This window comes from Schistocerca cancellata, chromosome 9 (assembly GCF_023864275.1).
Source record: "Schistocerca cancellata isolate TAMUIC-IGC-003103 chromosome 9, iqSchCanc2.1, whole genome shotgun sequence".
In the NCBI taxonomy this organism is placed as follows: Eukaryota; Metazoa; Arthropoda; class Insecta; order Orthoptera; family Acrididae; genus Schistocerca; species Schistocerca cancellata.
In genome coordinates this window covers 41,538,771-41,562,522 of record NC_064634.1, presented here as the reverse complement: position 1 = coordinate 41,562,522, position 23,752 = coordinate 41,538,771, and the positions used below count along the sequence as shown (strand labels likewise).

The following is a 23,752-nucleotide window of genomic DNA, read 5'->3' as shown; positions in this document are numbered from 1 at the left end:
AAGGATGTTCAGAAATAGATGGCTTGATAAAGAAATTCTCTTCAGTATATATGAAGAGAGCAACATGGGCCAGGACGATAGCATATCTGTTCAAGATGTCAAGGAATAATTGCAGTGTTACCTGAGGGAGCTGTGGGTGGCAGAGGATGGAGTCAGAAGGGTAAGGAAAAACAGGTTAATTGAGGGCAGTGGGTGTAAGTGCTACTCTGCAAGGAAGAGATTGGTGGAGGACAGGAATTCGTAGCAGACCACATTTAACCAGTCAGATGACTGCCGCCTCCCCCCCCCCCCCCCCCCCCCCCCACCTCCTCCACCCCCCACAAAAAAAGAAAAGAAAAGAAAAGAAGAGAGAGAGCAGCTACTGAGATCTTAAATCAATGCCTTAATATGTAATTTTTAATAGTAATATTTGAATGAATCTGTAGTAACTTATATATTTTGGTACTAAAGAAAAAAGACACTTTCGTTAACTTGAATGTATGTATACCATATAAAGGGGAACATTACATATTAAAATTGTTTCATTTGTAAGGGAGTGATGTATCATTGTTAACTGTTGTATGTGGAATTTTTAGTGTAATATTTGTTGCATGTGGTAATCTTGTGTTTCATAAGTTATCAGAATCACTGTAGATTGTGTTTGATGGTTTCTTTTCTTCCTTGCATTTGAAAAATGTATCCTCACTAATTCTTACTTTGGGGCAAAAGTTTTGATATTTAATTTTTTTCAGGTAATGTGGCATAACTCAAATGAATAGTGCAGCAGAGAAGTAGAAACAGCAGTGAAAATTACTTGTCAGAATAACAGTTCATGATACTTGTGCTGTTCTGTTACCTACCATGATACATGGTATAATATTAATTCTGCAGTGACTGTATGGAATTATGAGTTGTGTAGAACTAATGAAGTTTGAAATTATGATTGCCCCTGTAGTAACCTTATTTATGTGTTCTGTGTAGAATGGGGCTATCTGTTGTTGTGATACATAAAGTACGCAAAGACATTTAGCACTGATATTCAGATTATGCTGATATTCAGTATTTGTATTTATTGGAAGGAAGTTGAGATAAGTCTAATTTCTGCAGTAGATGAATATTTCTAGTCACTTTTCCCAACAAGTGGGCCGTTACATTTACTCACAGTAGAATACAGAAGTGAACTACAGAAAAAGGCAGAAGTGAAAAGTGAACTTTGTCGACTAGCATTCCTTGCTTCTTCCCCCCCCCCCCCCCCTTCCCCCCCCCCTCTCTCTCTCTCTCTCTCTCTCTCTCTCTCTCTCTCTCTCTCTCTCTCTCTCTCTCTCCCCCTGGAACACGTGCGCACGCGCACTCACTTTTTTCCTCCGAATATATGCCATTATTAAATTACTTGCATGCCTGTTTTGATTATTTCAGTTAATGAGTTTCTAGTAAGTCTTTTGTTTTGTTGCTAAGTGTTTTGTAGTAATTGTCCTGTACTCTTGTTTTAATATCTCATGTGATGAGATTTTTACCTTTCCAATTTTTTTTTAAGTAGATGTGTCATCTGAAAGAATATGCATACCTGTTGCAACTATAAAAACCACATTCTGCTTTTATTTCACATATTAAATTTTTGTTAAAAATTTTGTGATGAATTAAAGGTATGATAATGTTGCAACAAATGAGAACAATCTTATGTTACATTGTGTGATTTGTTTGTATTGTGGTATTTACCCTTCATATTTTGTATTTTTGTAACTGTCCCAATCAGTTGTTATTGACTTGGTTCCTTCTTTCTGTACATTTTATGTTTAAATTTGAAATACGTCAGTAACATAAGAAATGAAATTAGCCTTCTCTACCATCTGTATAGCTCTTTTAAGATAGTTTCATTTCATGACAATATGCTGTTTACATGCATGGCTTAAAAACTGCTGATTTTTTGAGATAATTGAGATTTTTAATTCATTCTTACATTAATTCATCAGTTTTGTAGATACTACTACAAAGGAAAGCCATTAGAGATTTGGGGCAATTGAATATATAGTGAGTAGTATTAATCAGAAACTAATGGCAAAGGCTGTATTAAGATTGGCTGTTTTTGAACCATAATTTTGTTTCTGCTTATGCGAGCTGTTATTGGTGTAATAATTGTCGAATCTTGCAAATTATCAGTTTCAGTATTTCAAATGTAAAATTTCATATACTTTTGTGAAAGTGAAGTTCATATACTTTTTTGAAAGTGATATTTATCTTTATTGGACGTACTGGAATTACAACTATTGATTCATGACTGCCTAGTAAAATTTTGTAGTGAGGTGCATGATGTTCTTTTTCTTCAATTTGACTATTTTATATCACATAAATTTTACAGGCATTTGTTGGTAGTGCAGGATATTTGGAACAGAGCGTGACAGATCGGCATTGTCATAGATGATACCCTCTTAGAGATGAGTTTGATGATGAAAGCTTTGTAATAATATTGTTGCAAGTGTAAACTACTGTTAATCATACTATTTATTATTGTTTTAACATTACATATAATCATTTGGCTTTAATTATGGATTTCTTCTTAATAGACTATCAGCTTGCCTGTGATCATAAAATTGATTATTTCTTATATGAACAGAATATTTCTTAAGTAGTAGCAAAAATTATTTTCTTAGCTTACTAAATATTATTTTCCATTTATGTGCTGATTCTAAGTTAACATTAATATCCTTACAAATGTAAATAATATATTGGCTTGTTGTGCCTGCTGAATGGTAATGGCCCCGTTAAATGGTAGCGTTCGTCTGTGTGGACCAAATAACGAAGAGTTTCTGTTGCCCTGAAAGAAAGGTTTCTCAAATAGTAAATATTTTTACTAAATAATAAAATTTCTCTTCATTTTTTTTAAACAATGTGGAATGGTGATAGCATCGTCAGAAGTATTTCTGTTTCACATTTTGTCTTGTGTACAAAATTACATGTTTACAGTAAACAAAGATATGTTAAATTATTGAAGTAATGTAAAAATATTAAGAAATTTAATCATGTTATTCTTATGTTCAGTGAATCTGAACATCCACTGAAATTATCTACTCCTGTCATTCATTATTAAACTGTTTTCTCACCAGGTTATTTAGAATAACAGTTTTTATATTTCAATTTCTCCTAAAAGTTACTATGTTCAATTGTACTTTTGTATATGAAAGTTATAGTGAAGCAATTGATCAATTATAAACAGTTGCAAAAATAGATGAAAACACAAACAGAAAATCAATCTTTTGAATTATTTCATGAGAAGCTGAAAAATACCGAGAGTAATTCTTCAAATTTTCATGGCGTAAAGAGTATTCCATGAAGTTTCAGGATTGCATCCAGATTACATCAACTTCTTGCTAAGATATTTCATCTGAATGTCGTTCACCCATCTTTAGGTGAGTGTATTGCTCTGGAGATTGCTAGTTAACATTGCTAACTTTATACCAAAAATTGGCATGGAGATGCATAGCCACTACATGAGCAACCTCTGTTGAGTTACGTGCTGTATTCGAATACTGCTCCATTCGTGGGTCCTAAAAGACACGGTAGGGATCACGAGGTGTATGCCGCAGCAACAAGCTGCGATGCTGATGTCAGAGTGAACCCAACCAGCACTCAGTAGTCCACAATTGCCACAGCATATTGTTAGATTTGATTTGGTTAGATTCTGTTTTCATTCCATAGACCCAAAAAATGAAATGATTCTCGTGGGTGTGGACATGGCAGAATGTATAAAATAAAACATTTGAATATAATATTTACTACCCTGATCATTTGTCAGGAGATTTTCGAAATAGGTGAATACAATGTGGTAAATTGGAACAGCTAATATTTACAGAATTAACACACTGTCAGAATGAAACATTGGTATGCACTATTAATAAATTTATCATACACAAAATACCTGATCTTGACTGTTGTGACCAAGTGCTGTCAAAACTGAAATCTAACAGACATTTTTACTTAAGCTCGCTTAACAGTCTGTTAAGATATTCATCTGTAGAGTAGAAGGAGTAGTGTATCAAAAGTTTTTTTTATCTGAAACCAAGTTTTTAATGGTTGCTGGCAATTTATTGAAGATGTGTGTTCCTGACTATTGGACTTGTTTTTGGATCAAGGTAAGTGATTTTAGGTTTTTATGTAGATTGTTTTTATTCCGAGTATTGATGCTATGTATTGGTTAGAAATAGAGATATCTTACAGGCAACAAATTTCATTAAGAAATAAATATACTGAGAAGCAGTGGTTAGAATACAAAATTCTTTGAACAGGTTTCTACATGATGTTCTTGAATTTACTACAAGCTTTCCATATCACATACTTTTTCACCCTAAAAACATTTGCTAGGTTTGATGAATTACCCAAGAATATGATCCAGTATGACATAATAGAATGAAAATAAGCAAAGTATGCAAGTTTTTTTATATTTATATGTCTTACTTCTGACACCATTCTCACTGCAAATACACACTTGTTTAGGCACTTACACAATTCTGTGGTATGCCCTTCCCAACTGAATTTATTATTGAGTTGTAATCGCAGAACTTTAACACTGTCAACCTCTTCCATCTGCATGTCTCCATATGTTAAACACATAAAAAAAACCTAAACTCCTCCCAAACAGGCCATGAAGGCCAATGGTACCGATGCGCCATGTCATGCTGAGCCCAGTGGCATCACTGAATGCGGATATGGAGGGGCATGTGTCAGCACACCACTCTCCTGGCCATATGTCAGTTTCCGAGACCAGAGCTGCTACTTCTCAATCAAGTAGCTCTTCAGTTTGCCTAACAAGGGCTGAGTGCACCACGGTTGACAACAGCGCTCAGCAGACCAGCCCGACAGCGTTTAACTTTGGTGATCTGACGGGAACTGGTGTTACCACTGCGGCAAGGCCGTTGGCATGTTATACACGCGCTGGAAGGAAAACTCTTACAATTTCTGGACTACATATAGTGGGTCTTTTCAAAGTTTAATGACAGTGAATTAGCTTTGAACCATTTATTAATGTTGGTGGAAATTTTATTAGCAGCTATTTCTAAACTTGTACTTGACTTGCTACTTATTGCAATGTTTGTAACATCTGCAAACAAGACAAACTTAGCATTTGGCAATGTAACAGACAAGAGGTCATTAATGTACATGAGATAAAGCAATGGACCCAAGATGGAACCTTGAGAAACACAGCATGTAATTAATTTCCAGCCGGCCGGTCAGATTGACTGCTTACTACATAGATATTTTGCAATGAAACCCTTGGTTTCCTGTTAGATAGATAAGACTCCAACCATTTCGCAGCATTGCCAGTGACACCATAATATTCTAGTTTACTTAAGAGTATGCTGTGATTGACACAATCAAAGGCTTTTTGACAGGTCACCGAAAATGCCAGTAGCCTATAATTTATTATCTAATAAATTAAGTACATTCTCACTCTAAGGGTAAATAGAACCCTTAATAAATCCAAACTGTTACTTGGACAATATATTATTTGCAGTCAGATGCTTAAGGAGACACTTGAACAAAACCCTTACAAATAATATTGAGAAAGCCAGCAAAAGTGAAATTGGCCGATAGTTGGATGGTATCTCTTTATCCCCCTTGTTGTAAAGAGGCTTAACTTCAGCATAATTTAGCCAGTCTGGAATTGTTCTGCTGATAAGAGACTGATTACACAAATAACTTCAGATAGAACTCAACTCGCATGAGCACACTCTGGTGAATTTCGTTGATATGTTATCATACCCACTCAAATACTTAGATTTTAAGGATTTTATAATGGATGCTACTTCTCTGGGAGACGTGAATGTCATTTGCATTTTACTCAAGCTATTTTTAAAGACTGGTCTCAGATACTCCATTGCACTGTTCACTGAACCTGATAACCCCAAGCTCTCAGTAACAGAAATGAAGTACTTGTTCAAGAGGTTTGCAACATTACATGTACTTGTTACCAAAGTCTCATTTATTTTTAGAGCTATCTGTTCCTCTTCCTTTTTGGCTCCACCTATCTCTGTCTTCACCATATCCCATACAGTTTTTATTTGGTTGCCTGATGTAATTATCTTTGTTGCATAATAAAGCTGCTTTGATTTCTATATTAATTGCTTCAATATTTTGCAGTATTCATTGTAATGCATTACAATTTTACACCAGAGCTGTTCCTAGATACTAGACAGTCTCCTTTTTGTCCCCCATGATATCTTTATTCCTTGTGTAATCCGCAGTTTATTTTTTTTACTTCTGTATAATCTCAGTTCCCTTTAGGGGAAAACACATTTCAAAAGTGGAGGTAACCTTATTAATGAATACTTTGTGTTTTCCATTTGAGTCAGAAGTATGGTAAACATCTATCCAGTTCATGTCTTTGAGCAATTTCCTGAATTTCTCATTTTTTGACTTATTTATTACCCTCCTGTACTCAGATTTAATAGTTTTCTTAATCCTGGCGAGTTTCAACATTTAACTCAAGATGCTGCATGTCATGATCAGATAGCCCATTATTGGTTTTGTGATATGGCTCTTTTCCCTAGATTTGTCTACAAAGATATTATCAATAGCAGTCTCAGAGCATTTACATATCCTAGTAGCAAAGTTCACAGTAGGAACTAAATTGAGTGAGAGTGTTACTGGCTGCAATAATTGTTCACTGACAGTGCTTTTCAATAAATCCACATTAAAGTCCCCAGCAACCACTATTTCCTTGATTTTTACTATGAGATGGGACAGCAGAGCTTCCAAATTTTTTATGAAGAAGTTAAAATTTCGTGAAGGTGATCTGTATATATCTACTATTATAAAGGACTTATTATGAAACACTTCTTCTGTTGCACAAGCTTGTAAGTGCTGCTCTGAGCAAAATTTATTAATATCAATATTCTTGAAATCAGAACAGTTTCTGACAAATGTGACCAGTCCTCCTTCCTCCAGATTTTCTCTACAGAAGTAAGAAGCAAACTTGAATCCTGTAACCTTTAACATACGAGGGGCGTTTGAAAAGTCCGTGCAAAGTCCAAGAGATGGCACCACCAGTGCGTATCTAGGTCATTTTTAGTTATTAGCATCTTTGAAAAGAACCACACCTTTGTGTTTGGCATTCGTGCGAATCAAGGAAGTCGAGTGATTGTCAAAAAATGGACGAAAAAGAATTTCATGTGGTGATTAAACATTACTTTGAGAAAGGTAAAATGCCTCAGGAGACTAAAGAGAAGCTTGATAAACATTACGGTGACTCTGCACCTTCGATTAGAACAGTTTATAAGTGGTTTCAAAATTTTCGGAGTGGCCATATGGGCACAAGTGATGCTGAACATTCTGGATGCCCTGTGGAGGTTACGACTCCAGAAAGGAGGTTACGACTCCAGAAATCATTGATAAAATCCATTATATAGTGATGGATGACAGAAGAGTTAAGATGCATGAGATTGCTAGTGCTGTGGGCATCTCGAACGAATGCGTACATAATATTTTACATAAACATTTGGACATGAGAAAGCTATCCGCAAGATGGGTTCTGCGATTGTTGACGCTTGACCAAAAGTGGAATGGTTTGAAGTGTTGCAAGGATGGTTTGCAGCTGTTCAGGAAGAATCCCCAGCACTTTAAGTGTTGTTTTGTCACTGTGGATGGAACATGGCTGGCGGGACAAAGATTTTATTGAAACAACGAGGTGATTGCAGCAACTAATAGCTATTTTGCAGACTTGGACAATTCCTATTATTTGGAAGGGATCAACAAATTAGAACAATGTTGACAAAGTGTGTAAGTCTAAAAGGAGACTATGTTGAAAAATAAAAAAAAGGTTTACCCCAAACACTATGTAGTTTTTATTTTTGCACGGACTTTTCAAACACCCATCGTATCTATACCAATAGTCACATGATGTCCAGGGCATTAGATTATATCAACTGGTTTGCTCAACTCTAATTCTTCAACACAAATAAGCAATCATTAAGCTTACCCTGTGGTTCTCAGATATTCTGATGCAATTAAGGATAGCCAGTTTCGTGCACTGGCTGAATTACAACTGGATGAACCTAATTTTTCTGTCAATTTTTGAATGTGTCTAGTTTCAATCTGAGGCTGTCTGCATGAATTGTGAACATTAATATTTGCTTTCTGGCTGCTTGTTTTATCAATGTGAATCTCATTTTCACCCTGTCTCTGAACATCTTTTGTTTCTCGCCCTTCCCTACCCTAAAAAAAACTGCAGAACTGTCACTTGTAACCACTAGTACTTTACCACTTGTGACAGTGCCCCTCCCTTAGATATTTGCTATTAGCCCAGACAGTTTTCCCTTCCCTTTTCCTGTTGAGGTGAAGGCCATGTCTAGTATAGTCCCACCTGCTGATAGTCAACAGGAACCACACTGATATGAGACCCCATACCTGATCCAAGCAGCCGTTCCACCTCTAAATTAACTCGCCTAACAGAAGAGGTTAAATGAGGCCGGTCATGGCGCCACAGAACAGACAGAAGCCCAACACCAGTATGTCTTGTTGCTGAAGCTACCTTTACCAGGTCAGTCTCAATTGAATAATGTGTTGTAATCGTGTTTATGAGCACAAACAACGTTGTTTATGGCAGCATGAATTTTTATTGGTGACTTTCGATTGAGTACAGAGATACACCATAATTATCAATGTGTTGAGAGATTTTTCAGAGTAACTTTTTTAAGTGTAAAATAATGGTTTCGTACGCAATTTCCAGTTGTACTAACCACAGCAGAGAAGTAAATTAGGAATTAATTTTCATATATTTCCTAAAACAATGAGACAAAATGGAAATAGGTAAATGCTTGTAAACGTGTAGATTTGTTTTCAGTTGAAAATGCTTGTTTGCTCAACACATTCTACTGACTTGGGTTATGTAAGGGATTTGAAAAATAAGCTGTTGAATATTCCTTCAAAACACAAGCTGAAGGCTGGTACTGTTCAAACTCTAAATCTACCATCCTCCAGTGCTGATTATGGTGTAGTGGGCATTCTAATAATGAAAGAAATGTTTGACACAAAAATGAAGCTGCTGTAAAGATGTAAAAGATAGTTTACAGGTAAATATATTACAGATTAATAAAGAGATTACTACTAGACAAAGTGCTCATCTTGAAAACAAAGAAAGCTGTGAATGTTACAATGCTCGCTTAAGCCAACAATTAGAAACTATGGAAACAAAAATAAAATCTTGTACAACAGAATGCAGATTTACAGGATTGTCTCTCTGGATGTAGACCTGAGGTACTGAAATTAAAACATGTTCGAAATGTGTTTCAAGGGTCTCTTCTGACTCAACTTACTCCAAAATCTACGATTCTGCATTGCTTATCTTATAAAGTGTTATCTTTTGTTAGGGACCTATTGAAATATCCTCTTCCTAGTGAAGTCATTATTAAAATAGGACTTGGTTTCAGATAAAGCATGACTGCCACACTTGTTCCACCAGGTTTTGTTGATTTAAGGCTTAGTGTTCTGGAAATGCAATCAAAGTTATCAACAAAATTTGAAAAAGACGTAGTTGTTAGCTTTGATGAAATGAAAGTAAGAATTGGTTTATGTTTTGACCAGAGGTGGTTATTTAAGGGACACACAATAATACTCAAGTAATGTTAATCAGAAGTTTGGTACAAAAATGGTAGCAGCCCATTTATTATAACTTTGATACAGTTTATTCTAAAAATCTCTTGGCTGAAACAATTCATGTAATAGAAAATGTTGAATATAAAGTGAGAGTGTGTATGTGTGTGATTAGGGGCCATCAAACAGAAAACTTACAGGGAGTCCAGAGGCTACATTTGATAATGCAGGATTTGAAAATCCATCAAGTCAAAGCAGTAAAGTATGGGTTATTTGTGATGAGTCTCATGCCTTAAAGTAATCTGCTTGATGAATGTTGTCAACTAAAAACTGGTAGTTTGCTCAGAAAAGAACCATTCATTGATGTCCTTCAGAGGCTTTACAATAGCCTTTCACCAACCACAGAAAAAATAGTATATGAGTTAAACATATGTGTGGCATGTGTCTACAGGCTTCAGTGCAGTGTGACATGGTTCACAGTGATGTCACAGCCCACTTGCATGTGACCCCTACCGTGTTCTGTGACTCCATTTGTGGTCAGCAGGAACATGCGTAATGGTGGTACTATATGCATGCACACTCAAGGAGTTAAAATTCAGATGTCAAAATTATAAAGTAACAGTGCTGGACATGTCACTGGTCATATTTTTTTCTGAAGAAATTAAAGAAATCACACAATCCCATGCCTTATCCTGTTGAAAACCATCGCCACAATTGGTAAGTTCTCCTTCTAGAATGCATTTCCATGAATTCCTTAATTATTGAATCCCAGAAGCACCACATCAAGGCCAAGCTTTCCATGGCAGAATAATCCATGGAACAGCCTCTGGAGGAACAATGTTCAGCTATGGCTGACTTTCAGGGCAAAAGGCAAGTGTGGTGATCATGTCCGATGTGTCTAACATGCACCGTGCATGTTGTTGGACCAATGTAAGCTTTGCCACACTGACAAGGCATTCTGTAGATTCCAGCCATCCTCAATCGCAAGTCACCTTTTGCCGTACTGAGAAGAGCGTAAGTCTTTGTAGGTAGGCAGAATATTTCTTTAACATAACACATCCTTATGCTTCTGTCTAATTTTGATGAAATATTGCAAATGTATGGAAGGAATGCCCTGGATTTTCACTGTCCTTTCTCTCCTTGGTATTGTGGGTGGTTATGTCTCTTTTTCCTTAAAGCTGTGCTGATCTGATATGATGAGTATCCATTATCTTTGAAAACTGATTCAGGTGATTCAGCTCCTTTGTAAGGCCGTCTCTATCAGACACAAAATGTGTAAGGCTCACCAACATTCTAAGGACACCCATAGCTTATGGTGGCTGGTGCCTGAAAATGCAAGTCTGTATGTTTGGGCTTACAGAAACTGGGACACCTCAATGATCCATCCACTTTCCAACTGACCAAGATATGCAGAAGTGGCAGACAGCTGCCTTTCTCCATTTGCACCTAAAAAGACTGGTGCTCCTCTCTATTCTACAAAGGATGGGGTTGCAGAGGGCTGGAACCTACAGAATACCTCGCCAGTGTATTAAAGCCTACATTAATCAAACTATGCTCATAGTACATGAAAGATGCATTGAGCATGATTGCCACACTTGTCTTTTGCAGCCCAGTAAGTTAGCCGTAGCCGAGCATTGTATCTCGCAGGGCATTCCACGGATTATTCTGCCATGGAATCTTGGCCTTGACAAGATCCTTCTGGAAGTCAATGGGGATACATTTAGCAGAAGATCTTATTAATTGTGATGACAGCTTTCAACTGTATCAGGTGTGGGATCTGGTGATTTCTTTAATTTATTCAGAAAGAAAACATTTTATGACCAATGACATGTTCAGCACTGTTAACTTTATTAATTTTGACATCTGAATTTTAAGTCCATGTGTGTGCATTCCAACAGAGCACACACATGTAGTATTAGCAGTACTTATGTGTCTGCGCACCATAAATGGAGTAAGAGCAGAGAGGGTGCGAAACTTGACAGGTCACTCAAGTAACGAGTGCCTTTGAGCGTGCATCTCCAAGCCAGTTTTTGGTATAAAGTTAGCGATGTGAATTAGTAATCTCCAGTGCAGCACATTCACCTGTAGATGGCTATATGGTTGTCAAGTCAACGTAATACAGCTGCAATCCCAAAGCTTCATGGAATACAGAGAGTGCTTCTTTTTGTAATTTTTTAAAACCATCTACATTTGAAAAGATTTGTGTGTGAGATGAGATATAACTGATTAAGTTGTTATAATAGAAGGAAACATTCCACGTAGAAAAAATATACCTAAAAACAAAGATGATGTGACTTACCAAATGAAAGTGCTGGCAGGTCGACAGACACACAAACGAACACAAACATACACACAAAATTCAAGCTTTTGCAACAAACTGTTGCCTCATCAGGAAAGAGGGAAGGAGAGGGAAAGACGAAAGGATGTGGGTTTTAAGGGAGAGGGTAATGAGTCATTCCAGTCCCGGGAGCGGTCTTTCCGCTCCCAGGACTGGAATGATTCCTTACCCTCTCCCTTAAAACCCACATCCTTTCGTCTTTCCCTCTCCTTCCCTCTTTCCTGATGAGGCAACAGTTTGTTGCAAAAGCTTGAATTTTGTGTGTATGTTTGTGTTCGTTTGTATGTCTGTCGACCTGCCAGCACTTTCATTTGGTAAGTCAGATCATCTTTGTTTTTAGGTATGATTAAGTTGTTAAATGTTTGTAGATCTAAGAGTCTTTGTTGTGATATAGCTTTGATTAAATGTTACTGTGGTTAACAAAGAAAGCCAAAAAATGGTTTTTGCATGTTACTGAAGGTCAAATTGTTTGAATGTTTTCTTTATACAAGGATCCACACCCTCATTTTCTGCTCTGGGCTGCAAATTTCTTTATCTTATTTTCCAGTTTCGATCTTTATGTCATTCCTAAGCAAAACACTGTTCATCCATTACAGGCAACCATTCTGTACAACTTAAGATGCCTCCAAGTACAAGAGGCAATGACTTAAAGCATGCTACGTTAGGTATTCATCCAATAACATTAAAATTTGGGGAAATGGTTCTCAAATGTGAAATACCTGTTCATATCAATGGAGAAACTGTCATCAGGAGATAAGAAATATTGGTATGTCAATTGGTTTCAGGTTCATGGTGGTGTAATCATAGATTGCAACCAGTCAAGTGGAGATAAGAAAAAAGTAATTTCATCACTACTCCCACAGTGGTAGTCCACCACTGCTTACCCAATCTTTATCCAATTTATGCAATATGTCTGTCCCTATTCTACCCCAGCTTCTTACCCCTTACCTCATATTCCTGTACACAAACTAGATGGAAGACCTCTCTCATACATCCTCCTGGTGTCACCTACTCTATTCCTGTCACAAGCATTTCCTACATTGGAGGCAGGGCCATCTGTGAAAGCAACCATATAGTCTACTGGCCACTGTGAACATTCTGCATGATCATGACCACTAACAAGCTGTCTGTCCACACAAGTAACCAATGCTTAACTGTAGCCAAAAGACAGCTGGACAGCTCAGTTTTCGAGTTCGCTGCTCATCATGGTGTCTTTAACTTGGCTACTTCACAGCCTCTGTCATCTGGATTCTTCCCAACACCACCAGCTTTTCTGAACTGTGCATATGAGAACTTTCCCTGTGGCATATCCTGTGTTCCTGTAAGCCCTCTGTTTTCAATGTATGCTAGTCCCTGTCCTCCACCTGCCTCTGTGTCCTTCCCTGATCCCACTCCAGCCTCACACATGCGCTCTCTCTCTCTCTCTCTCTCTCCCCCCTCCCTCTCCCCCCTCCCTCCCCCCTCCCCTCTGACACACCAGCAAGCTTCTCACCTTGCCTCCCTCTCTCCTACCCCCTCCCTCCCCCAGCACAGTTCTCCCAATGCTGTGACTGTCCCTGCCATAACCCTGATCCCTGCACACAACCACAGGCAGCACTACAGCCTCTTGTCCCCCACCCCCACTCCTACTCTGCCTCCTCATGTATCTTCTGTACCACCACTTGAGACTGCTACTCACTTCAGTCAGGCATGATTTTGAGTGAACAGAACAAGCATGTATCAAAACAAGATAGACAGCACATAATGTTGGAATTTAAAATGTTATGCAGACATTTTCAGTGCATTTTAAGATAAAAGTCGGGTAAGAAGCCAAACAAAATGCAGTTACTGCTTAATGAGCCACCTGAGACTATAAGTCCCTTGTACAAAAATACTCAGAAAATAATGCTGAACAAACTTCGAAATTTTCTCCATGGAGTTTGGGTTCACCTTGTATACACACCACCTGTTTCGGGTGTGTATAATTCAAAGAAGTGCAGCTCACTTTTTACTATCACAAAACACAAAATAGGTGAGAGAGTATCACAGATGTGATAAGTAGCTTAGGATGGCAGTCATTAAAACAAAGGTGTTTTTTGTTGTGGTAAGACTTTTGTTTGAAATTTCAATCACCAACTTTCTCCTCTGAATGCTTGTATATTTTGTTGCTGCCAAACTACTTGTACATAGGGAGAAATGACCATCAAACTGTGAATAGGAGAGAAATGAAGGTAAAGGAGGAAGCATTCTGAGCCACCTAAGATCCAAAACCACTGATGTGGTTTAGGTTCATTAAAGATACCCTTATGATCGGGTCTCAGGAGCAAGATACTGATTCTCATTCCTTGACAGCCTCAACCTTCTTTCCTATTTATTTCATCTGGTCCTCCTCAACCCAAAGCCTGGACAATGGCCTCCATGTGAAGCCCACCAAATGTCAACAGAACTCCATTTGATAGCTCCCATCGCTTCAAAAGTAAAAAGTTTGACCTCCAAAGAATGCTCAATATGAAATGATTAGCTATTATTTGCCCAGTAAGCTGGAGATGTTACAAAGGCCATCACAGATGGGCACTATCCACCAAATCAGGTCTGCAAACAGAGCCCCAGTGCCATAGTCACACATGCCCTGAATTCTCCAACCATCCCCACCAATCAGCTGCAAAGGAGCACTGTTTCCAACAATTTTTGTGCTTTCTTTGCCAGGAGGTCATCTACTGTCATGTCCAAACGTGTTGAACATCCTTCCCATAATCCTTCAGTCCTTTCACTGCTCTCAGAGAGTAGTGTTCCACTGCCCACCTAACCTACAAAATATCTTCATCCATAATTACATCATTGATGATCTGCTGAAATGTTTGAGTTCAGCTACTTATGCAATAAGGGTCATTGCAAATTTTGGTGATAAACATCTTAGTAAATTAGCTTACTATACCTCTTTTCACTCATTGCTTGCATATGGCATCATATTTTGGGGTAATTCATCACTGAGGAATAAAGTATTTAAAAGCATGTAATCAGAATAATAGCTGGAGTCCACCCAAGATCATCCTGCAGACATTTATTTAAGGATCTAGGGATATTCACAGTAGCTTCTCAGTATATATACTCTCTTATGAAATTTGTTATTAACAACCAAACCCAATTCAAAAGTAATAGCAGTGTGCATAACTACAATACTAGGAGAAAGGATGATCTTCACTATTCAAGATTAAATCTAACTTTGGCACAGAAAGGTGTGCATTATACTGCCACTAAAGTCTTTCGTCACTTACCAAATAGTATCAAAAGTCTGACAGACAACCAACAAGTATTTAAGAAGAAATTAAAAGAATTTCTGAATGACAACTCCTTCTACTCCATAGAGGAATTTTGAGATATAAATTAAGGAAAGACAAAAAATTAACTTAATTATGTCATGTATTTGAAAATTTGACTCATTCCACATCATTACGAAATATCGTATTCATGATCCATGGAACTTGTATTAATCTAATCTAATCCAAACCTACTCCCAATCCTTTACAACACGGGTCATTTCCCCTTGGAAAACCCAGGTGCAATCTGTCTTATGCAACCTCTCAGTACATTGGACTTTGTCAGCAGCAGGGCCACCTGTGAAAGCTGTCATGGTGCATAACAGTGTTGTTGTTTTGACAGCCATTTATATGGGCATAACAACCTGCACAAAGTTCACATGAATTAAAGGCCACCACCAAACTATGGCCTAGAGCAAAGTAGGCAACCTCGTGTTACTGATCACAACGTACTCGATTTCAATGAGAGCTTCACAAAACATGCCATCTGGACCAGTCACCCATACCAGCATCTCAGTAGTACATAGATGGAAATCATCTTGCAACGCATTCTTCAGTTGTGCAGTCATTCCCTCGTTCCACAACTATCTCCACCTCTGTCGCCATGCCTGCCACTTTAGCCCACAACAGACATTCATATTTTCATTTCTGCAGTATTCTCTTCCTATTTTCTACCTCACTGTCTAACTTACTTCTCCATTTCCTGTGCCACATGCTACTCCCCCTGCCTGTTCCCTACTGTTCCCACGCAGCCTCTCCTTTACAAACCCCCCCCCCCCCTCCTCCTCCTCTTCCCCCTCTCCACCTGTTTCTCACCTCACCCACTCTGCTCAGCACAACCCCTAACTATAATCATGCTGCAGCACCAGGTCAGTGTAGTCAGAGAGGAAAATGTAACCTTCCTTTTTTTTATATTAAAAAATCTACTCATTAAGCAGTGGCAGGGGAACACACACACAAAAGGATATAACTATTACAAGCTTTCGGAGCCAAAGGCTACTTCTTCTGTCAGATGAGATGAAGAGGAAGGAAGAGGGGTGAAGGAAAAGGACGGGAGAGGTTTGGACGGGATGAGAAGGAAAGACATTGCTGGGGACTGCACTGAGTGAGATTTGAAAACCGAGAGCGTAAAGGTGGAAGACAGAGTAATATGCAAGACAGAGATTACTGCTAAAACATTGTGCACTAGTTAATATGAGTAAAAAGCTAAGTGCATTGTATGTAACATAGAGGAGAGGGGGATGGGGAGGGGGCAGTGAAAAATAGACTAGTCAGAAAGGAGTAGTTACTGTGAAAAAATGCTGAGACGGAAGGGATTAATGTAAATTAAGGCCAGGTGGGTGGCGAGAACCAAGGACATGTTGTAGTGCTAGTTCCCACCTGCAGAGTTCTGAGAAACTGGTGTCTGGGGTAGGAATCCAGATGGCGCATGTGGTGAAAGGAGCACCGAGGTCATGACTGTCATGTTACACAGTGTGCTCTGCAACAGAATGTGTGTTGTCTGTATACACCCTCTGCCTATGACCATTCATCCTGACTGATCACTAGGTCATAGTCATGCTGATGTAAAAGGCCGAACAGTGTTTACATAACAGGTGGCATACAATGTGTAGTTTCACAGGTGGCTCTCGCTTTGATAGTATATGTTTTGCCAGTTACAAAGCTGGAATAGGTGGTGGTAGGAGGACGTATAGGGCAAGTCTTGCAGCGGGGACAGTCACAGGGGTAGGAACCATAGGGTAGGGAGATGGGTGCAGAAGGAGCATAGTGTCTGAGGGTCTGACAAGGGTGTTGCAGAGATTGGGGTGGGATGGGGGTTGACGAAAAGCTGGCCTAGGTGTGGTGGGCAAAATCACAGACAGAATGGATCTCATTTTAGGAAGTCATGGCCTTGTTGAAATAACTGATTGATTCATTCAAGACCAGGATAATACTGGGTGACAAGTGGTGTGCTCCAAAGTTGTTTTTTGGAAGGATCAGCAGTACCAGGATTGGATGTGATGGCCCAGGAAATCTGCTTTTGAACTAGGCTGTTGGGATAATTACACGCAGTGTATTGCTATAAAGAGTCTGCATCTGAACAAATTCATTTGCCTCGAATGCCAAGGCTGTATGGGGGAGAATGTTTGACATGGAAAGGATGACGACTGTCAAAATGTAAGTACTGTTTGTTAGTAGATTTGATGTGGGCAGAAGTGTGTAGCTGGTTTTTGGTTAGGATGAGATCAACATTGAGGTAAGTGGCGTGAGATTTGGAATAGGACCATGTGAAATTTAATTGCGAGAAGGTATTTTGAGATTCACTTGACCAAGAAGCCATGGTGAGAACTATGTATGGAACAACGAAATGGATAAAGATTCAGAAAGGGGTCCGGCAAGGCTGCATACTGTCACTGTACTTATTCAATCTGTATGCAGAACATGTTATGAGGAATGCGAGGCTAGATGAAGGAGAAACAGGAATTAAAATAGCTGGAATAAATGTAAACAACCTCAGGTACGTGGATGATACGATCCTGTTGGCAGAAAGTGAAGAAGAATTGAGAACACTCTTACTGAAGGTGAAAGATGAAAGTGAAAAGGCCGGTCTTACGCTGAATGTGAAGAAAACGATAATTATGGCAACTACACCTACCAATTTGTGGGATATAGCAGGAGAAACCATGGAGGTAGTGACCACATTCAGTTATCTCGGTTCCCAGATCTCTGCTGATGGCGACTGCAGCCATGAAATCCGGAGATGCCTGTTGCTCGGTAGACAGGCAATTTCAAACCTTGACAAAGTTATAAGGTCCAGAGATATAACACTAGCAACAAAGATCCGTATTGTGAGGGCTATGGTCTTTCCAGTTGTGATGTATGGATGTGAGACCTGGACCATTAGAAAGGCTGAACGGCGAAGAATTGACTCCTTCAAATTGTGGTGTTGGAGGAAACTTCTTAGAGTTCCATGGACTGCAAAGAGAACCAACAGATCAATATTGGAGCAAATTAAACCAGATTTCTCCCTGGAAGGTCTAATGTTAAAACAAAAGCTGACCTACTTTGGACACACAATGCGAAGGCATGCCTCACTGGAAAAAACATTAATGCTGGGGAAGATTGAAGGAACTAGAAGAAGAGGACATCAGAGGATGAGATGGATCGATGGCATGACAGAAGCAATGTGTTCCAACCTGGAAGGTCTACGGGAGAGAGTGCAAGACAGGAAAAAGTGGCGTGATTTGGTTCATGGGGTCACGAAGAGTCGGAACCGACTAAACGAATAGAGAGAGAGAGAGAGAGAGAGAGAGAGAGAGAGAGAGAAAGTAGCATTAAATCTCCAGAACAAGATACCATCAGTTATCATCCATAATGTTGCCTCAGTTGGTAACAACAATGCCTTTTCACATTGCTAAAATTTAATACTAAAATACTGCAGCCTCAATCAGCTGTTTCATGACCTGAAATGAGATCCATTCTGTCTGAGATTTTGCCCACCATACCTAGACTAGCTTTTCATCACCCTCCCAAACTCTGCAACATCCTTGTCAGACCCTATGCTCCTTCTGCACTCATCTCCCTTCCCTATGGCTCCTACTCCTGTGACCATCCCTGCTGTAAGACTTGCGCTATGCGTCCTCCTACCACCACCTATTCCTGCCCTGTAACTGCAAAACATATACTATCAAAGAGAGAGCTAGCCACCTGTGAAACGACACATGTTATATACCAGCTGTTATGTAAACACTGTTTGGCCTTCTACATCAGCATGACTACACCCAGTGATCAATTAGGATGAATGGTCATAGGCAGATGGTGTATACAGGCAACACACATCGTGTTGGAGAACACACTGTACAACATGGCAGTCATGACCTCAGTGCCCATTTCACCACATGCACCATCTGGATTCTTCCAGTTTCTCACAATTCTGCAGGTACAAACTAACACTACAACATTTTCTTGGTTCTCGCCACCCACCTGGTCTTAATTTACATTAATTCTTTCTGTCAGAGCATTGTTTCACAGTAACTACTCCTTTCTTCATTCCATTTTAATTTCCTACATCTTTCATTTTCTGATTAGTCTATTTTTAGACCCCCCCCCCCCCCCCCCCCCCCCCCCCCGGCGGAAGTATATGAAGATAAGATGGGAGATACGAGTCTTTGAGAAAAGAATTTGACAGAGCAATGAAAAAGTAAGTTGAAACAATGTCCCTGGAGTACACAATATTCCCTCAGCATCATTGAGATCCTTGGGAGAGCCAGCCATGACAAAACTATTTCACCTGATTTCCAGCATATATATATGAGACAGGTGAAAGAAATACGCTCAGACTTCAAGAAGAATGTAATAATTCCAATTTCAAAGAAGGCAGGTGCTGACAGATGTTAATATTGCTGAACTATCAGTTTAATAAGTCATACTTCCAAAATACTAGCACAAAATATTTACTGAACAGTGGGAAAACTGGTAGTAGCTGACCTTGAGGAAGATTCATTTGGGTTCTGGAGAAATGTAGCAATACACAAGGCAATATTGACACTATGACTTAGCTTAGAAGATAGGTCAAGGAAAGGCAAACCTACATTTGTAGCATTCAAAAAGTTGAGAAAGCTATTGAGAATGTTGACTGGAGTACACTCGAATTTCTGAAGGTAGCAGGAATAAAATACTGGGAATGAAAGGTTCATTACAACTTTTACAGAAACCAGACTGTAGTTACGATAGGGAAACACTAGTTGAGAAGGCCATGCGACAGAGTTGTAGCCTATCCCTGACATTATTCGGTCTCTACACTGAGCAATGGGTGAAGGAAACCAGGAAGAAATTTTTAAATGGGGTTAAAATTCAGGGAGAAGAAATAAAAATATGAAGCTTGTTGATGAAATTGTAATTCTATCAAAGAACTTTGAATAGCATAATGATTCATTAGAAAATAGTAACAGAGGAAACAGCACTGGGTTAGAATTGAAGAAAAGCCGTCAGGCAAAAATCAGACAATGGGAAATCCAGGATGGAATGTAACAATGTTATCAGAAGGAAAGTTGCTACTCAGCAACTGCTGTATGGTGAGTAGCAACTTTCCTTCTCATAATACTGTTACATTCCATCCCTGATTTTGCATTGTTTAACTTTGAAGAGCAGTTGGATAGAAGGGTTAGTGTCTTGTAAAATGATTATAAGTGGAACATCAACAGAAGTAAAACAAGGGCAACAGAATGCAGTCGAATTAAATCAGATGTGCTGAGGGAATTAGATTAGGAAATGAGATACTAAAAATTGTAGATGAGTTTTGCTGCAGCAAAATAACTGAACATGGGCAAAGTGAAGAAGATATTGAATGCGGATTAGTAGTAGCAAGAAAAGCATTTCTGCAAATGAAGAATTTGTTAAAATATAATATAAATGTAAGTGTTAGAACCTTTTCTTTTTTTTTTCTTTTAGATACTTGTTTGGAGTGTAGCCTTATAAGGCAGTGAAATGTGGACGATAAGCAGTTCAGAGTAGAGAATGGAAGCTTTTGATACGCGATACTGCAGAAAAATGCTGATGATTAAATGGTTAGCTCAGCTAATTAATGAGGAGATACTTAACTGAACTGGGGAAAAAATATTTTTGTGGCACAACTTGACGAAAAGAAGGGATAGCCTCATAGGACACATTACGTGGCATCAAACAGTAGTCAGTCTGGTAATGGAGGGAAGTGTAGGAACAAAAGATGTAGAGGTAGATAAGATAAGATAGGATAAGATACTTTATTGTCACATAACATGTTTTTATAGAATCATTTGATTGAGAACATTGGTGACTCGTCAGTCTTTAACCTAAGTTGTTACAGTATTTTATATTCTACAGGAATTATGTCATACATACATTGCTTATTATAATAAAAATACAACATTATATTTTAAATCTTTTGTTAACTCATTGAATCATTACTATAGCCTTCACACACCTATATGAAGTGTGGGTGTACTGAACGGGGTACAAACCACCCTATAGTTCTATGTATAAACATGAATATACAGTGAACGTGTATACTTTGTATCTATATGGTTTCGAAAGTATACCATTTGTACTTTAATCTTTACTCCCTATTCCTACTTATAAATTCTTCTAAACTATAACATTGCTTTTTATTCATTTAGAAATTCTTCTAGACTATAATAACATTTGCTTTTTAGGTATGTGCCAATGGTCTCCAATGTGGATTCCCCAAAAATTGATCTTATCTTATTTCTGATCTTCAGAGCCATGTAATATGGAGTATTTTCATATACTGTGAGTCGGTGACAAGGTAGCATGTATTTCAATTTATGTCTAGTTTCATAGGCATGTGTGAATGTACACTCCTGGAAATGGAACAAAGAACACATTGACACCAGTGTGTCAGACCCACCATACTTGCTCAGGACACTGCGAGAGGGCTGTACAAGCAATGATCACACGCACGGCACAGCGGACACACCAGGAACCGCGGTGTTGGCCGTCGAATGGCGCTAGCTGCGCAGCATTTGTGCACCGCCGCCGTCAGTGTCAGCCAGTTTGTCGTGGCATACGGAGCTCCATCGCAGTCTTTAACACTGGTAGCATGCCGCGACAGTGTGGACGTGAACCGTATGTGCAGTTGACGGACTTTGAGCGAGGGTGTATAGTGGGCATGCGGGAGGCCGGGTGGACGTACCGCCGAATTGCTCAACACGTGGGGCGTGAGGTCTCCACAGTACATCGATGTTGTCGCCAGTGGTCGGCGGAAGGTGCACGTGCCCGTCGACCTGGGACCGGACCGCAGCGACACACGGATGCACGTCAAGACCGCAGGATCCTACGCAGTGCCGTAGGGGACCGCACCGCCACTTCCCAGCAAATTGGGGACACTGTTGCTCCTGGGGTATCGGCGAGGACCATTCGCAACCGTCTCCATGAAGCTGGGCTACGGTCCCGCACACCGTTAGGCCGTCTTCCGCTCACGCCCCAACATCGTGCAACCCGCCTCCAGTGGTGTCGCGACAGGCGTGAATGGAGGGACGAATGGAGACGTGTCGTCTTCAGCGATGAGAGTCGCTTCTGCCTTGGTGCCAATGATGGTCGTATGCGTGTTTGGCGCCGTGCAGGTGAGTGCCACAATCAAGACTGCATACGACCGAGGCACACAGGGCCAACACCCGGCATCATGGTGTGGGGAGCGATCTCCTACACTGGCCGTACACCACTGGTGATCGTCGAGGGGACACTGAATAGTGCACGGTACATCCAAACCGTCATCGAACCCATCGTTCTACCATTCCTAGACCGGCAAGGGAACTTGCTGTTCCAACAGGACAATGCACGTCCGCATGTATCCCGTGCCACCCAATGTGCTCTAGAAGGTGTAAGTCAACTACCCTGGCCAGCAAGATCTCCAGATCTGTCCCCCATTGAGCATGTTTGGGACTGGATGAAGCGTCGTCTCACGCGGTCTGCACGTCCAGCACGAACGCTGGTCCAACTGAGGCGCCAGGTGGAAATGGCATGGCAAGCCATTCCACAGGACTACATCCGGCATCTCTACGATCGTCTCCATGGGAGAATAGCAGCCTGCATTGCTGCGAAAGGTGGATATACACTGTACTAGTGCCGACATTGTGCATGCTCTGTTGCCTGTGTCTATGTGCCTGTGGTTCTGTCAGTGTGATCATGTGATGTATCTGACCCCAGGAATGTGTCAATAAAGTTTCCCCTTCCTGGGACAATGAATTCACGGTGTTCTTATTTCAATTTCCAGGAGTGTATTTCCTTCAAACAGATGTGAGTTTTTCTGTTCAAAGAGAAGTATTTCAAATATATAGATGGAAGGGATTGTCAAGAAGTCCAGGTTTTTGAATAGTGGTTTGCATGAATGTCTACTATTGGTTCCTGTCATTGCTCTGATTATTTTTTTTTTTTGAAGATTCGAAGGAGGTTTGTCTTTTCAGCACCCCAAAATATTATTCCCTATCTTATAAGTGTTATGAAATACGCATGGTATACAGTTTTCTTCACTGTTAAATCCGTTACTTTGTGTAGTACCCTCATTGCATAAACTAAACTATTTAATCTCTTCAGTAAACTGTCCACATGGTCGGTATTTAAAGTTATCCCAAGAAATTTTACAGAATCAACTGTGGTCAGTTCTTTACCTGAATATTCTATTTGTGATATACATTCAGTAGTTTGTTTAGTCCTGAAGTGTATGATTTGGGTTTTTTCAAGATTTAATTTCATAGCATCTTGTAGAGTTTGTTTCGTGGTCCTTACTAATTCGTCAGTGTTTTTGCAGCAGACTACAGCAGTTGAGTCATCTGCATAAAGTATTGTATCTGTATTTACTTTGCTAGGCATGTCATTTATGTAATATAATAACAGAAGTGGTCCTAATATCGAGCCCTGGGGCATGCCTGCTTGAATTTCTTTCCAGCTAGAGCAAGTTTTCTCTCCCTTTTGATGTATCACCACCCTTTGGTATCTGTTTTTGAGATAAGATGAAAACCATCTTATAGATTTTCCATGGAAGCCATAGGTACCCAATTTTTGGAGCAGTAGCTTATGGTTT

The 23,752-nt window shown here is 39.5% G+C and overlaps 1 protein-coding gene across 2 annotated transcripts in view; it reads left to right on the top strand.

Moving 5' to 3' along the window:
- LOC126100522 (biogenesis of lysosome-related organelles complex 1 subunit 2) overlaps window positions 1-23,752 on the top strand; it is a 68,899-nt gene that overhangs the window by 33,966 nt on the left and 11,181 nt on the right. The window contains exon 5 of one of the 2 annotated variants that reach the window (XM_049911135.1): window positions 732-1,238. The exons of the other annotated variant lie outside the window; for it this stretch is intronic. Coding sequence (XP_049767092.1) covers window positions 732-735 — 4 coding nt within the window. The 3' untranslated portion in view covers window positions 736-1,238. Of the gene's footprint in view, window positions 1-731; window positions 1,239-23,752 lie in introns of those variants that run through there. 2 annotated transcript variants of the gene reach the window in all.